The 14856-nt window shown below is 47.1% G+C and overlaps 2 protein-coding genes across 7 annotated transcripts in view; one reads left to right on the plus strand and one right to left on the minus strand.

Moving 5' to 3' along the window:
- Positions 1–6065: 6065 nt before the first annotated feature.
- On the minus strand, positions 6066–8501 carry NDUFB11 (NADH:ubiquinone oxidoreductase subunit B11). Its single transcript, XM_038587310.1, has 3 exons — positions 8076–8501; positions 6460–6590; positions 6066–6292 (listed from the first exon to the last, which is right to left on the minus strand). The coding sequence occupies exons 1-3, from the start codon at positions 8280–8282 to the stop codon at positions 6166–6168; spliced, it is 465 nt and encodes a 154-aa protein (XP_038443238.1). The 5' UTR covers positions 8283–8501; the 3' UTR covers positions 6066–6165.
- Positions 8502–8566: 65 nt separating this feature from the next.
- Positions 8567–14856, plus strand: part of RBM10 (RNA binding motif protein 10) — a 29536-nt gene continuing 23246 nt past the window's right edge. For 2 of the 6 annotated variants that reach the window (XM_038587233.1, XM_038587234.1), the window contains exons 1-2: positions 8568–9100; positions 11015–11156. In XM_038587233.1, the coding sequence (XP_038443161.1) occupies positions 8836–9100; positions 11015–11156 (407 nt within the window). In that variant the 5' untranslated portion in view covers positions 8568–8835. Of the gene's footprint in view, positions 9132–11014; positions 11157–14856 lie in introns of all 6 variants that reach the window. The other 4 variants (XM_038587238.1, XM_038587239.1, XM_038587235.1 and 1 more) reach the window with 3 other exon arrangements.

Genomic DNA, 14856 nt, shown 5'->3' on the forward strand with positions numbered 1-14856 from the left:
AGAAGATGCATGTAGGTTGGACATTTGACCCAAGGGAGACAGAATCTTAAATAGAAGTCTGAACACTGAAAAAAAAGGAAAAGAAAAGAAAAGAAACAGTCAACAAAACTAAAAGACAACCTACAGAATGGGAGAAGATATTTGCAAATGACCTATCAGATAAAGGGCTAGTGTCCAAGATCTATAAAGAACTTATTAAACTCAACAGCAAAGAAACAAAAAATCCAATCAGGAAGTGGGCAAAAGACATGAACAGAAATTTCACAGAGGAAGACATAGACATAGCCAACAAGTGCATGAGAAAATGCTCTGCATCACTGGCCATCAGGGAAATACAAATCAAAAAGACAATGAGATACCACCTCACACCAGTGAGAATGGGGAAAATTAACAAGACAGGAAACAACAAATTTTGGAGAGGATGTGGGAAAGGGAAACCCTCTTGCACTGTTGGTGGGAATGTGAACTGGTACAGCCACTCTGGAAAACTGTGTGGAGGTTCCTCAAAGAGTTAAAAATAGAGCTACCCTATGACCCAGCAATTGCACTGCTGGGGATTTACCCCAAAATACAGATGCAGTGAAACGCCGGGACACCTGCACCCCAATGTTTATAGCAGCAATGTCCACAATAGCCAAACTGTGGAAGGAGCCTCGGTGTCCATCGAAAGATGAATGGATGAATAATATGTGGTCTATGTATACAATGGAATATTCCTCAGCCATTAGAAACGATGAATACCCACCATTTGCTTCAACGTGGATGGAACTGGAGGGTATTATCCTGCGTGAAATAAGTCAATCAGAGAAGGACAAACATTATATGGTCTCATTCATCCGGGGAATATAAAAAATAGTGAAAGGGAATAAAGGGGAAAGGAGAGAAAATGAGTGGGAAATATCAGAGAAGGAGACAGAACATGAGAGACTCCTAACTCTGGGAAACAAACAAGGGGTGGTGGAAGGGGAGGTGGGCAGGGGTTGGAGTGACTGGGTGATGGGCACTGAGGGGGGCTCTTGAGACGATGAGCACTGGGTGATATGCTGTATTTTGACAAATCGAACTCCAATAAAAAAATACAAAAAAAAAAAAAAAAAGAATCTGTGCCCTTAACCACCATGATTGTCTTGCAATCATGGCTCTTGTTTCAAAGCTCTCTCTTCAGACACTTCCTTTAGGTCTTTCTCAAATGTCTCATCTCAGTGAGGCCTTTTTCCTGGCCACAATAGTTAAAATTCACACATTCACACATTCACACACACACACATTCACTCGCTTTACCCTTTCCTGCTTCATTTTTCTCCTTTACATTTATCACTATATTATACATTTTACTTATTGATCTAGCAATAAGCATTATTAAAAATTGGTATTTGGGGGATTCCCTGGGTGGCTCAGCAGTTTGGCACCTGTCTTTGGCCCAGGGCACGATCCTAGAGTCCCGGAATCGAGTCCCACGTCGGGCTTCCGGCATGGAGCCTGCTTCTCCCTCCTCCTGTGTCTCTGCGACTCTCTCTCTCTATGCCTATCATAAATGAATAAGTAAATCTTTAAAAAAACAAAATTGGTATTTGTTTTTTCCATTTATTATCTGTATTTTATAGAAGTCAGCTCCAAGAAGGCAGAGATTTTTGCCTGTTTTATTCACTACTGTCTCTCTCCCCTGTCACACAGTAGGAACCCAGTAAATATTTGTGGGATGAAGGAAGGAAGGAAGGAAGGAAGGAAGGAAGGAAGGAAGGAAGGAAGGAAGGAAGGAAGGAAGGAAGGAAGGAAGGAAGGAAGGAAGGAAGGAACTCTTCCAATGATGGTTGATTCCAAGGTGCCTTGTCGGAATCCTGGCTGGCCCTGGATTCACTCCTCTGTCTCATACACAACTGAACCTCTGATATATTGGCTCTGCTTACAAACATTAACATTTAAAAATTGGAATCATACCTCTCTGATCAATTTCTATTAAGAGTTTTCCCTGGAGTGAATTATAAGCCAGTTTAGTTCCTTGTTCAATGCCATACACTGGCACACTTAACCCAAAGCTGGTTTTGGCGATTTTCATTTTTCTGAAATTACTTACAGTGATTCATTTTTTAGGGGGGTTAATTTTTACAGTAACGATTTGATTCATGCATCAATTTTCTTATCTGTGTCATGTTTCAGCAATAATAGGTTTGCCCCAGATATCTCCTTAGCCTCAAGCTGCTCCTTGAACAGCTCAGGCACATCTTGCTTCAGGGACAGTACTAGTTGTTCCCTTCGCCAGAAATGTTTTTGCATCTGCATAGCTTGTCTCTTGTTTTCTTCATTTTTTCCCTCAAGAAAAAATCATCTTTCTTTTTTTATATACTTACTTTTAAAGATTTTATTTATTTGGGAGAGTGTGAGAAAGAGAGAAAGCATGAGCAAGGGGGAGGGGGAGAGGGAGAGGGAGGAGCAGGCTCCCCACTGAACAGGGAGTCTGATGCAGGGCTCAATCTCAGGGCCCTGAGACCATGAGCCAAGCCAAAGGCATTTAACCGACTGAGCCACCCAGGTGCCCTCATCTTTCTTTTCTTTTTTTTAAATCCTTTTTCAACAAGGCCTAAGCTAATCACCTATTATTTTAAAGATTTATTTATTTATTTTAGAGAGAGTATGCAGGGGTAGAGGGTTGCAGAGGGAGAGGGAAAGAGAGAGACTCTCAAGCAGACTCCCTGCTGAGCACAGAGCCCAACATGGGGTTCAATCTCACCACCCTGAGATCATGACCTGAGCCAAAATCAAGTGACTACCCTATTTACATACTAGCCTCTGTCACCTTGCACTCCTGATCCCCCTTGAATTTGTTTGCTTGTTTTTTTTGTTGTTGTTTTGTTTTGTTTTTGTTTTTTTGTTTGCTTGTTTTTAAGTGATCTCTGCACTCAATGTAGGGCTCAAACTCACTACCTGGAGATCAAGAGTCAGATGCTCCATGGACTGAGCCAGCCTGCCCACCCCATCCCCCTCAAATTTAATGCATGCTTACCCTCTCCCAACAGACAAACAAACAAACAAGCAGCTTGAGCAGAAGCCCTCCAGCACAGACATCCAGACACTAGCAGTTGGCGGTTGGCCAGTGCACACTGGAGCTGTAAGGACACAGGGATACGGGCAGGGAACTGACAGTATCTGTTACAGGGTCTGTGACTGTCTTGTTCCCTCAGCCTTGCACATAGTAGATGCTCTTTTAGATTGAAGGGTGAAGGAGGTTGGTATCTGTTATGTTGCTAGAGCAGAGCAGGGCCCTGCATATCAAGGTTCAAATATCCCTGGGGTCAAATGGCAGGGCATAGGTGCTCTGACCACTCACACCGGCCCCCACCCTCACCCCCAGCCTGGGAAATTCCTGAGGACAAGGATCCTGGTATGTATCAGGGCCTGGCATACAGTCAGGACTTAGCACACAGTAGGCAACAAACTTCCACCTCTTCATCTCACTGTGGTCCTTAAAAGGTCAGTGGCTCACCCAGAATGGCTACAGTGAGAATGATGGAGGGCGCTGAGTGATGGTGGGGATGTGGCGTTCGCCACTGGGGATCGTGGAGATTGGAAAATTGGTGTCATCTATCCAAGCTGATCACGTTTTACTCCATGACTTGTATTCTAGGTATATGCCTGAGAGAAATGAGGGCATCTATCCGAGCAACAAAAAGATAGGTACAAGAATGTTCACAGAATTATTCTTAATAGCCCCACACAGAAAACTACCCAAATGCCCATCAACACTGGAATGGATGGAGTGTGATTTATTCACACAATGGAAGAGATTACAGCAACAAGAATGGACAAACTACCAATTACATAACAACATGGATCCATCTCACAAACATCATGCTGAATGAAAGAAGCTGGACAGAAAAATGTATACTTGCACTTATATGGAAGTCCCAAAGCAGACAAAAGTAACTTAGGTTGTTCGAGGTCAGGAGTGGTCACCCTTGGAGCAAGGGGGGGGGGGGTGGCAGTGGAGCTGAAGGGAGCTTCTAGTGTGTTCATGTTGTTTCTTGACCTGGGTGCTGGTTATATGAGAGTGTCCAGCTTGTAAAAAGTAAATGAGCTTTGAAAGCTGTATGTACATTTTAATTCAATGGTCAGAATAAAAGAGTTTTGAGGTGGCCAGTGGGGCTGGGCCCCAGTGAAGGAGGTTGGGGGTAGGTGGTATTGTTGCCATCAGAAAGGAAGCAAAGGCATGGATTTCAGGATTTAGTCTTAAGTGCAGGCTCCAGTTTGGCCAGAATGGAGGTTTCTTTTTTTTTTAAGGTTTTATTTATTTATTCATAGAGACATACACAGAGAGAGGCAGAGACACAGGCAGAGGGAGAAACAGGCTCCATGCAGCGAACCTGACTCAATCCCGGGTCTCCAGGATTACACCCTGGGCTGTAGGCAGAGCTAAACCGCTGAGCCACCCAGGCTGCCCCAGAATGGAAGTTTCTTGAGATCCCGAGAGCTTGATGAGGAGGCAGAACGGGGGTAGGGGGCGGGGGGGTGCATTGGAGTGCTCATCCCCAGCGGCAGTGAGCCTGAAGGGCATTGATGGTAAGGGATGGCACCTATACCCGAGGTAACAATACCATGTTTCTCAAGCACTGTACCAACTCCTGCTGTAAGTGAACAGGCATGCCTGAGAATTTGCCTTCATGGAGCTTACCTCCTGGATGGGGTCATGGGGGGATAGGTTCTCCAGACCAACAGCAGGGTATGACGGCAACAGGCTGAGGTTTATTATAGGGAGTATTACCCCAGAGTACTCAGGTACTCGGTGGCTGGGACATGTCCCTTTCACTTCCAGTCCCAGTAACTACAGGCTGGAGGGTGGAGAGTGTACCCTTTACATGTTAGGATACTCTGCTTTGGGGCCTATCCTCAGGTTGGGAGACAGGCTCACAAGGAAGCACTCAGGGAGTGAAACTGCTCACGTGGTCACTGTTCACATGGACAGTGCTCCCACCTTGGCCACGTACCAGTGGACTAGGGCTCCTCTTGAGACTCAGTAGCTAGGGGTAGAGACATCACCTTCTAGCAGTGGGTCCAGCAGGCCAGATTTTCTTCTGGTAGCCAGTAAATGGGGGTTCCTGCATTCTCTGAAGTCCCAAGCAGAGAATGCACGGAGATGGTAGCAATGAGCATGTGGTGTGGAGTTTTGAGGTATGAGTTGTGGAATGGGGCCACCGGGGAGAGGGCAGAGATGCTAGGGGCATGACAGGGAGCTTAGATGTCCAGACTTAACAGGGATTTAGGAGAAACTCCCTGGAAATAAACAGCCAGAGCAAGTCTCCTACTCCATCTTCCAGAAACCAGAGAGACAGAATGAGCCCTTGATGCAAGGAGACAGCCTATTCCCAGAGAAAGAATGTGCAGGGGGAGAATTCCTGTGAGAGAAAGAGAGAGAGACAGAGAAGGGGAGCAGGCAAAGACACACATGCATACAGAGATGTGCGTCTTGAGGTAGAGACCCATCCAGACTCACCAAAACGCAAGATAGGCAGAAACTCCAAAGCACAGAGAGAAACTGAGAAGATAGCTAGGGAGACAAACACTCATCCTCAGCAGTAGAAAAGCCCTGCTCTGACACACCACCCTCAATCCCCAGTCATCCAGGCCCTTCTTCTAGGATGGTTGCCACTGATTTCTTCCTATATGCTACACCTCCATCCAGAGGAGCCCTGAGCTACCATATAAGAAGCTCAGACTATTCTGCTGGAGAGAGATGCCACATGGAAGGACACCAAAGTGCCAGATATGTGAGTGAAGAAGCCACCTTGGACGTCCATCCCAGTTAAGCCTTCAGATACCCCTGGGCCCCCCAGCCACCATCTGACTACAACCACCTAAGGCCCCAGGAAGAGCCACCTAGCTAAAGCCCAGTCAACCACAGGACCATGGAAGATAATACTAAATTGTCATCTTAACCCATCGAGTCTTATGGTGTTCGTTACCCAGCAACAGATAACCAGAACACCCGGAAAAGGCTGCAGTGGTCTTTTAAGACCCGACACCCTGTTCCCACATCCCCCTCCCCACACACAACAAAACCAACACCAGCCAGCCAGACTTTCAGTCCCTTTAATTAGGTGCTCTAAAGAAACGGCAGAACGACAGGCAGGCAGTGGAGAAGGTGATGCTTCTTGAGCCCCGCTTGGTAACAGATCAGTCCTCATCCTCTGGCAGCTGGATCTTGCTGGGGTCAAAGCAGTTGGATTCCATGATGGGGAGGCCATTGGCCTCTCGGTATTTCACAAGCCTCTCAGCTTCCCGGCGGGCCCACTCCTGCATTCTGGAGGCAGTGGAATGGGGGAAGATGTGAGGGAGCTTCACTGGACACCAATCCCCATCTTAGCTCCCCCTTCCCCACTGGCACAAAGAATGGGATTCCTGGCACAGTCCCCTTCAACCTCCGCCCCCACCCCCACCCATTCCACTCTCTTGGACATTCCCATGCACCTGTAATCAGGCAGATAAGCTACAAAGGTGCTGCCAAAGACCAAGACAATGGAGAAGCCAAAGAAAAAGACGACCCGCATGTTCCAGAGGTCCACAACAGGATCCTTGTCGTAACCATGGGAGTCTGGGTTCTATGGCAAGAAGAAGAGGACAATGAGGGCTTCCTGTGGCTCCACAAAAAGCCTTATGCTGGCCCTACATCAGTTGGTCTCCGATTTCACCTCAGACCAATCTCCTCTCTCTCATTTAATTCCTCCTTCTAGTCTTAGGAGTTGTAAACTCCTTTCTACCACAGGGCCTTTGCTATTCCCTCTGCCTGGAAAGCCTTTCCTCCAGATCTCGTCATAGCTAGATCTGTCTCCTCATTCAAAGTGTTGGCTTCATAATCACTTCCCTTAGAGAGCATTCCCTAGTCACTTTATCCAAACTACAGGAAATTGCCACTTTTATAGGTTAAAAATGGTTGAATATAGCCAATTTCCTATAGTTTCATCTAATAAAATTACCCTCTACCCCTAAGTCACTCTCCATCTATTTATCTTACTGAACTTCCTTTCTAGCAGTTACTAGTTTACCAAGGTAGCATCTCCCTAGATCCTAACACATTGTCTTATATATTACATACTCAATGTTACTGTTTCCAAATATTTTACATGTTTATCTTCTGTGTTCTCCATTATCATATGAGCTCTACAAAAGCATGAGCTTTATTTGATTTCCACATTGCTGAACCTCTAGAGCCCTGAACTGCCCCTGGCATACAACAGGCCCTGGCTCCTTATTCACAAAAATGAATGAATAAGTGAATAAACATTCTATATACCCAAGCCAGAGGACAGTACTGATGAATAACCTACTGTGTGCCACACACAAACATCACAATATCCCAGTAAGGCAGAAAGTAGCAACAATAATTAACACCTTCTAATGCTGGATACTAAATACCAACTGCTGTTCTGAGCATTTTGATCCATTTGATTACATCAGGCAGATGTAGTATTTTATTTTCTAGAAGGTGTCCTAATACTTTCCCCATTTTACAAAGAGGCACCAAGGAGATAAGCTACTTGCCCAAGGTCACCAAGATGAGTAACTGTCAATGCCTGTATTCCAACTCCGGCATTCTGATTTGAGTCTCTGCTATCACCACAGCCCAGCAGACCTGGTTGGATCACACGTTCAGTTGTGCGAGTCTGGGCAAGTCACTTAACATCTTTATTTTTCAGTTTCCTCAGCTGTAGAATGGGTATGCTAATAGTACCTACTTCTAAACAGGGTTGTTTTGAGGATTAGATAACGTAAGTCAAGCGTTTAGAGCACGGGCACTGAGCAAGCACCATGTGAGTATCATTGTCATACTGTACTGTTTCTAATGTGTTTTGAGCATTGCTCACTTCAGGTTTGATATATGTCTGCAAAATAAAGGCAGTCTCGCCTCTGGCCCTGACCTGAGATTACCAGAGGACAAAGAAGGAAATCAAGCTAGGGAAAGTTCCCAAGTCTTCGAGGATTTCACCAGCAGCGCAATCCACAGCCGCCTAAGAACGTCCTCTACAGCGCCCCGTCCACCGGCCCCCGATTGACCCTTCTGGCGACCCGTTTCCCCTCCCTCTCACCTTCTCATAGAGGTTTTCGTCCTCCGGATCTGGGTCCTCCTGCCAGCGTACAGTCGGTTCCGGCGTCCGCTTTCCTGCCACAGCCGACGGGGCGATCACGGCCCTGGACGAGCTGGATTCCCAGCGAACATGGGCGACCGGGAGCCCTCGCGTCGCCGCTACTGCCAAAAGGCGGCGAGCGCCCAGACCTAACAGCCCCGCCGCCATGACAATGGTTCTGCAGGCTCTCAGGGGCGGGGACGGAAATGCGATTGTGCGCAGCTGCAGTTGACCCGAGCGCGACAATTGTCGCTCCGCCCCGCCGCACTAAATAGGTCCCGAGATTGGATTTGCTTCTCAAATGAGATGAGGCGCTGAGTAGCCCTCTGTCATGACCTCATGGGGGCGACCATTTTCTTAACCTCCCCCTCCCCCCGTCAGGCTAAGGAGTTTCTGGCGGATAACTCTGCCCCTTTCCTTGATAAGAAAGCGTTGACATTTGGGTGGGTGCAAGTCCCAGCCAATGGCACGGAGATTTCCCTCGCCCTCTGGGGGAAGGGGCGGAGTTTCCGTTTGTCTTTCATCTTCGAAGGAAGCCAAGCTTCTAAAAAGCGGGCCTCGCGGGATTAGCCAATAGCTACTCCTTTTCCAGACTTGCGAGCGTTCGCAAGGAGAGTGGGGAGGTGGCATACGCTTGCCAATCAGAGCTGGCCAGGGCTGGCCGTCGGCGGCCAGCGACCAATAGACGAGGCCGGCCAGAGCGCGCTCCCTTAGTAGGTGGATGGTGGTCGAAGCGCCGGCTCTCTGCTCGTCGTCGCCATTTTGTGCTGGTGATTGCAGCCGGCTGGGAGTAGGCGGCAGTGGGTTTCCTGGGGAGGGTAGCGCGCTTGGCGCTTCTCCCCTCCCCGCTCCTCCACCCTTCTGCCTCCAGCCTCGGACTTGGCGGTGGTGCGGGCCGGCTCCGGCTGAGCTGGGAGAGTTGGAGGAGGTGGCGGCGCGCCGAGGTGATGTCCGGGAGCCCTCCCTTGACAGCCCGGGCCGAGAAGGTGAGCGTCGTCGCTGGTCGTGGGGGCGGAGGTAAGGGGCCGGGGGCGGGCGGGGGCGGAGAGGAGGCTCGAGGGCGGACTGCGGGATGTGGGCCTGGGCTACGCACGGAACCAGGAGATGGGTGCATGGCCTGAGCCCGGGAGGGGGGTGTCTTCCCCCCCCCCTCGGTTTAGAGAGCGGAGGCGCGTGCGCGATTGGAGCACAGGATGGGTGCACGCGGGTTGGGGGAAGGGAGGGACCGATGAGAGTGGGCTAATGTGGCTTACTGTGTCTGCGACACGGAACTTTATCCGTGGAGAGGTCGAGGTCTTTATCCATAGGGGAGAGGGTGTGCTGTCTTCTCTGTGTGACTTGGGCACTTACCTGTCCATGGGAAAGTATTCCGTGGCTCTGGTTCTTATTCTTGGGTGGAGGAGGAGGAGGAGGGAAAACGTCTGTATGACTCTGGTCTTTATTCTTGCAGTCTCTGCTGTAACTCAGGTCCTTATCCATGGGGAAGGGTCCTTATCCATAGGGAGTCTTCTTGGAACTGGCCCTAATCCACTTGCTAGGTGGGGAGGGAGCACAAGGAATGTGTGTATGACTTACTGCCCCTTCTTTGGGGAGGGGTTCGTATCTGTGACTCTGACGCTCATCCTTTGAAAGGACCTCAGTGTGTGATTATGGCCCGTATTTATTGTGGGTTCCTGTCTTGTGATTTTGGTCCATTTTAATTCGGGGTGCGTGTCTGTGACTTTGGTCCCTATCTGTTGTGGATACCAGTGTGTGACTCTGACCTCTTTGCCAGAGTCTACTGAGGGTTTTGTATCTGGCTCTCATCCACTGGGGCCCTTGGTTGTGATTCTAACTCTTATCCATCTGGGAGCAAGGAGCTCTGGTTCCCAGTGGCTTAAGGAAGAAGAGAAAATTGGTTGTGTGTATACATGGAGGAAAGGTGTGGTGGCAACCTAGTGTTGGGCAAGTGTTACTGCCCTGCTTTGCCTGATTCCTGCTCAGAGGGTGGGGCCTGAAGATTCTGGGATACTTCTTGGTGACCCCCAGCCAGGTCACGTGGCTTTTGGGACTTAGTTCTCCTGGCTGCCCTGCGGATTGGGTGAAGTGACTGCCCTTCCATCCCAGCAGAACAGCACAATGGTTGGGAGCAGCCTCAGAAGGGCTCCTTTTGCCTCTGAATAAGTTGGGCCCAGAGCCCCAGGGAGAGAACCACCTTGGGACCTGGCTTCACATAAGAGACAGGGCTGGAGGCTGAGCTAGTTGCAGAGTGAGGGCCAAAGCTGTGTTGGCCAGGAGCCCAGGGAGGCGTCAACTGTCTCACTGAAGACAGCCAACATCTTATTGGGAGAATGATGAAATAGCACCTGGGGGCCCATGGAAGGAGCCTGGTGGGTGCCTACAACTCCTGTTGTAAAGTCTTGCCTCCATGCCTGATATGCCTGATTGTAGACAAGTCATCCAGCACCAAGAGCCCCCTAGGCAGATAGCTCCAGGCTTGGACTTGTCTACCGATCTCAGATGGCAGAGCCCTGATCACAGAATAAGTGGCACTACCAGGTCTCTCTGCAGGATGATCCCTCTCTGCTGAAGGCCTTGCTGTTTCTATTTTATTTAAGTAAGCTCTATGCCTAGTGTGGGGCTTAAACTCATGACCCCAAGATCCAGAGCTGCACATTTTACTGACTGAGCCAGCCAGGTGTCCCTGTCCTTGCTGTTTTAGTGGTATGGGCTATAGCCTCCCGTTTGTGAGGAAAGGAAGGAGCAGGCCCAGTAGAGGCTGCCTTCCCACTGTAGTCCCCAGGAGCACCAGGAAGTTGGGAAATAACGTCCCTGGGCTGAGGGACAGCAGATAGCCTTGACAAGGGATTCTCCAGGAGGCCCCAACTGCCTTGACACCTCCCTTCCTTCTACTTTCCCAGAGTCCCTGCAGGAGGCATCACCCAGGCTGGCAGATCATGGTGGCAGCAGCGGGGGTAGCTGGGAAGTGAAACGGAGCCAGCGGCTGAGGAGGGGCCCCAGCAGCCCCCGCAGGCCCTATCAGGACATGGAGTATGAAAGACGGTAAGTTTCCCACTCCCACCCCTACCAAGCATCCTAGGCTAATCCTCATGTAAAAATTGATCCAGTTAGGTGCTAGGAGGGGACTTCTGGGCGGAGGAAACAGTGCAGCAGATGATTGGTTTCTTTTCAGCAGACATTTACTTGGCACCTGTTGTGAGCCAGGACCTGTGCTAGGCTCTGGCAGTGCAGTGGTGAGCGAGACAGATGAGACTTCACCTTTTTCCCTCAGGGTCTCACAAGGGAGACCACACAGTAAACAGGTGATTAAGAAACAACTTGATAGGTGACATGGTTGGTTGTGAAGTTGGGAAAGAATCAAGAGAAAGGAAGGAATGGAAGCTGAGGCCCAAGTTTCCAGTTTGGGTGACTCAGATAGGCTTATGGTGCCATTCACCAAGGTGTGTACAGCCACTGCAGGAGGAGAGGCAGAAGTGGGTGACAGGTGGGTGGCGGGTTGTAAACGCCTGTGGATTCTAACGGGAGAGGTGTGAACTGTGGCTTTGGGTTGGAGGGATGGATGGGAGTGGTGCCTTCAGTCAGGCATTTGTACAGGACAAGTATGGGGCAGACCATGTCAGATAGTGGAAGACTTCAGGGACAAAGTGGGCTAAAGCTGATGGGATACTTGTCTTCGAATGGGATACTCTCATGGTTATTTTTATTTTTTTTCCATGTGGTTATTTTTAAACTGGTACAAACAGGAAACAGTCGGGACACTTGGTAAAATACAGAGATCTTGGGCCAACCCTTACCATCCTGGTGGATCTCCCCAGTTGATTATCATGCAGATGATCTATTCCTGACATTTTAAAAGTGCATAGGAAAGTAGACCTAATCTTCCAGAAAGCCTCTATCAAGTCAGTAGATTTATAAAAAGTCAGGGAGGAAATAATTTTTTTAAATGTCTTACAAAAGGTTTCTTCTTCTACTACCCTTTTTAAAAATGTTTTCTGAAAAGCGAACCTAAGTTTGAGATGTGGTCATCATCTAGTGTTAATCAGTCTTCTCAAAAAAAAAAAAAATCTTTTGAAAGCATTCAATTTTGGGTAGTATTCTCTGGAAATGCTCTGTGGCAGTTTCTGAGTTTGAGTAGGTGACATACTTGCTTCAGACTTTATAACCAAATAAAGCCACTTTCTTTTGGCTTTCAGAGGACCTCAAGTGCAGAGGTTTGAGTTAAATCCTACCTTTTCAGTTCAAGGTTGATTTCTATCATGGGTCACTATAGGGCCTTCTCTTGCCATATTTGTTTTTTTCCTTTTTATTTCCTTTTTTTTTTTTTTTTTTTTTATCTTCTTCTTTTTTTTTTTTATTTTTTATTATTATTATTTTTTTTATTGGTGTTCAATTTACTAACATACAGAATAACACCCAGTGCCCGTCACCCATTCACTCCCACCCCCCGCCCTCCTCCCCTTCTACCACCCCTAGTTCGTTTCCCAGAGTTAGCAGTCTTTATGTTCTGTCTCCCTTTCTGATATTTCCCACACATTTCTTCTCCCTTCCCTTATTTTCCCTTTCACTATTATTTATATTCCCCAAATGAATGAGAACATATAATGTTTGTCCTTCTCCGACTGACTTACTTCACTCAGCATAATACCCTCCAGTCCTTTTTATTTCCAATGCCCATGGCTGTAGGCAGCTGCTCTCTCCTGTTTGAAATTTATCTCTTCTAAAATATGTAGCCCTGCTTTGAGCGTCTGTGTTTTCTATTTATACAAATGGCAGAGTGCTACAGTTTTCATTGTTTCCTGAACTTTGTATTACTCAGCACTGCATTTTTAAGATCTGTCTCCCTTGCCATGTGTATATGAGTGCTTTGCTTCTAATTGGTCCCAAGGACACCATGGTGTGTGCCTGTTGCCTTTTACTTAATGATTCCCTGAAGGATGGATATCTGTAAAATTCATCACTTTTTTCTCTTATAATCTGTGCTTTCAGAACCTTCTCTGTTCCTACCTATGGATTACAAAGATTTTTACACTCTGAAGTTTTCCCTTTCACATTCAGATCTTTAATAACATGTAGAGTACACTTTTGAATATGGTTATAAATTAGGTTCTGGTTTTGTGTTCCTCCATATAGTGGACAGTTTTCCCAGTACCACCTTTTAAATAGTCCTTTCTTTCTTTATTGATTGGTACTATGTCATCTCATTTCAAGTCTCCTCATGTATGTGGATCTGTCTTGAGTAATCTGATTTGTTTTGTTGGTCTATTTGCTTAATTCTCATACCAGAACCTTATTGTTTTTGTTACTGTGGCTTTGTAGAATTTCTTAACTTAGCTCCCACTTTGCTCTCTTATTTATCAAAGTTGACTTTAGCCATGTGTAGGACTTATATAGAAGATATATCGGGTTGCCTGGGTGGCTCAGTGGTTGAGTGTCTGCCTTCGGCTCAGAGTGTGATCACGAGGTCTGGGGATCGAGTCCCACATCAGGCTCCCTGAGAGGAGCCTACTTTTCCCTCTGCCTGTGTCTCTCATGAATAAATAAATACAATCTTTAAATATATATATATATACATATATATATGTATATATATATCAAGTCCCTCAAAAACATTCAAGAATTTTAATTGAGACTCCATCAAATTTGTATAGTAATTTGGGGAGAATTATCTTTGTTAAGTAGTGATCTCATCCAAGACCTGTATGGAAAATATTTTAAAATTCGTTTAAAAGACATACAAATCCATGGGGTGCCTGGGTGGCTTAGTCGGTTAAGTGTCTGACTCTTGATCTCCAGTCAGGTCTTGATCTCAGGGTGGTGAGTTCAGGACCCATATTAGGCTCCACACTGCGCATGGAGCCTACTTAAAAATGAATGGATGGATGAATGAATGAATGAATAATATTCAAACCTGAATAAATGAAAATACAAGTCTTTTTTTTTAATTTTTATTTATTTATGATAGTCACAGAGAGAGAGAGAAAGAGGCAGAGACACAGGCAGAGGGAGAAGCAGGCTCCATGCACCGGGAGCCCAATGTGGGACTCGATCCCGGGTCTCCAGGATCGCGCCCTGGGCCAAAGGCAGGCGCCAAACCGCTGCGCCACCCAGGGATCCCAGAAAATACAAGTCTTTTGTCATTGCTAGACGCTTCAGTAGTTTTCATTGACATCTTATTTCTTTTATATTTTCCAAGCTTGTGTTTGTTGGGGTAGAGAAAAGCTGTTGGTTTTTTTGTAAGTTATCTTATCCCTGCTGTACTCTCTTGTTATTTCTGATCATTCATTGTTGGTTCTAATAGTCTCAGTAGTTGGTCGTGCTGTATGCAAATCAGTCCTGTCACTTTTTCCTCACATACAATGTTGTCCTAGACTTTAGTACCATATTAAATGGTGTCAGTGATGCTTGGTGTACAAATTAAGATTCATTTTGGTAGATTGTAACCGAAAACCTGAAGAATAATGGCTTAACAATGTAGTTTATTCTCTTTCTCATAAAGGACATCTGCAGATAGGCAGTCAGTCCTGGCCTGATGGGCAGCCCCTTCTGCTTAGCCATCAAATTCAATGTGTGCTATAGGCTGTTAGAATGTAGCCTTTCATAAACCAAGAAAGCTCTCTAATCTTAGTTTGCCAAGATTGATCAGAAATGAGAATCAGGGCAGCCTGGGTGGCTCAGTGGTTTAGCGCTGCCTTCAGCCCAGGGCCTGATCCTGGAGACCTGGGATCGAATCCCATGTCGGGGT

This window comes from Canis lupus, chromosome X (assembly GCF_011100685.1).
Source record: "Canis lupus familiaris isolate Mischka breed German Shepherd chromosome X, alternate assembly UU_Cfam_GSD_1.0, whole genome shotgun sequence".
NCBI classification, from domain to species: Eukaryota; Metazoa; Chordata; class Mammalia; order Carnivora; family Canidae; genus Canis; species Canis lupus.

Bases quoted from the DNA above. Each gene is read 5' to 3' on its own strand.
- NDUFB11 (XM_038587310.1), bottom strand. From the start codon at position 8,282: ATGGCGGCGGGGCTGTTAGGTCTGGGCGCTCGCCGCCTTTTGGCAGTA. The intron at 6,591-8,075 runs GTGAGAGGGAGG...TTCTTGCCATAG, and splicing joins ACGAAAACCTCTATGAGAAG to AACCCAGACTCCCATGGTTA. The intron at 6,293-6,459 runs GTGCATGGGAAT...CACTGCCTCCAG, and splicing joins GCTTATCTGCCTGATTACAG to AATGCAGGAGTGGGCCCGCC.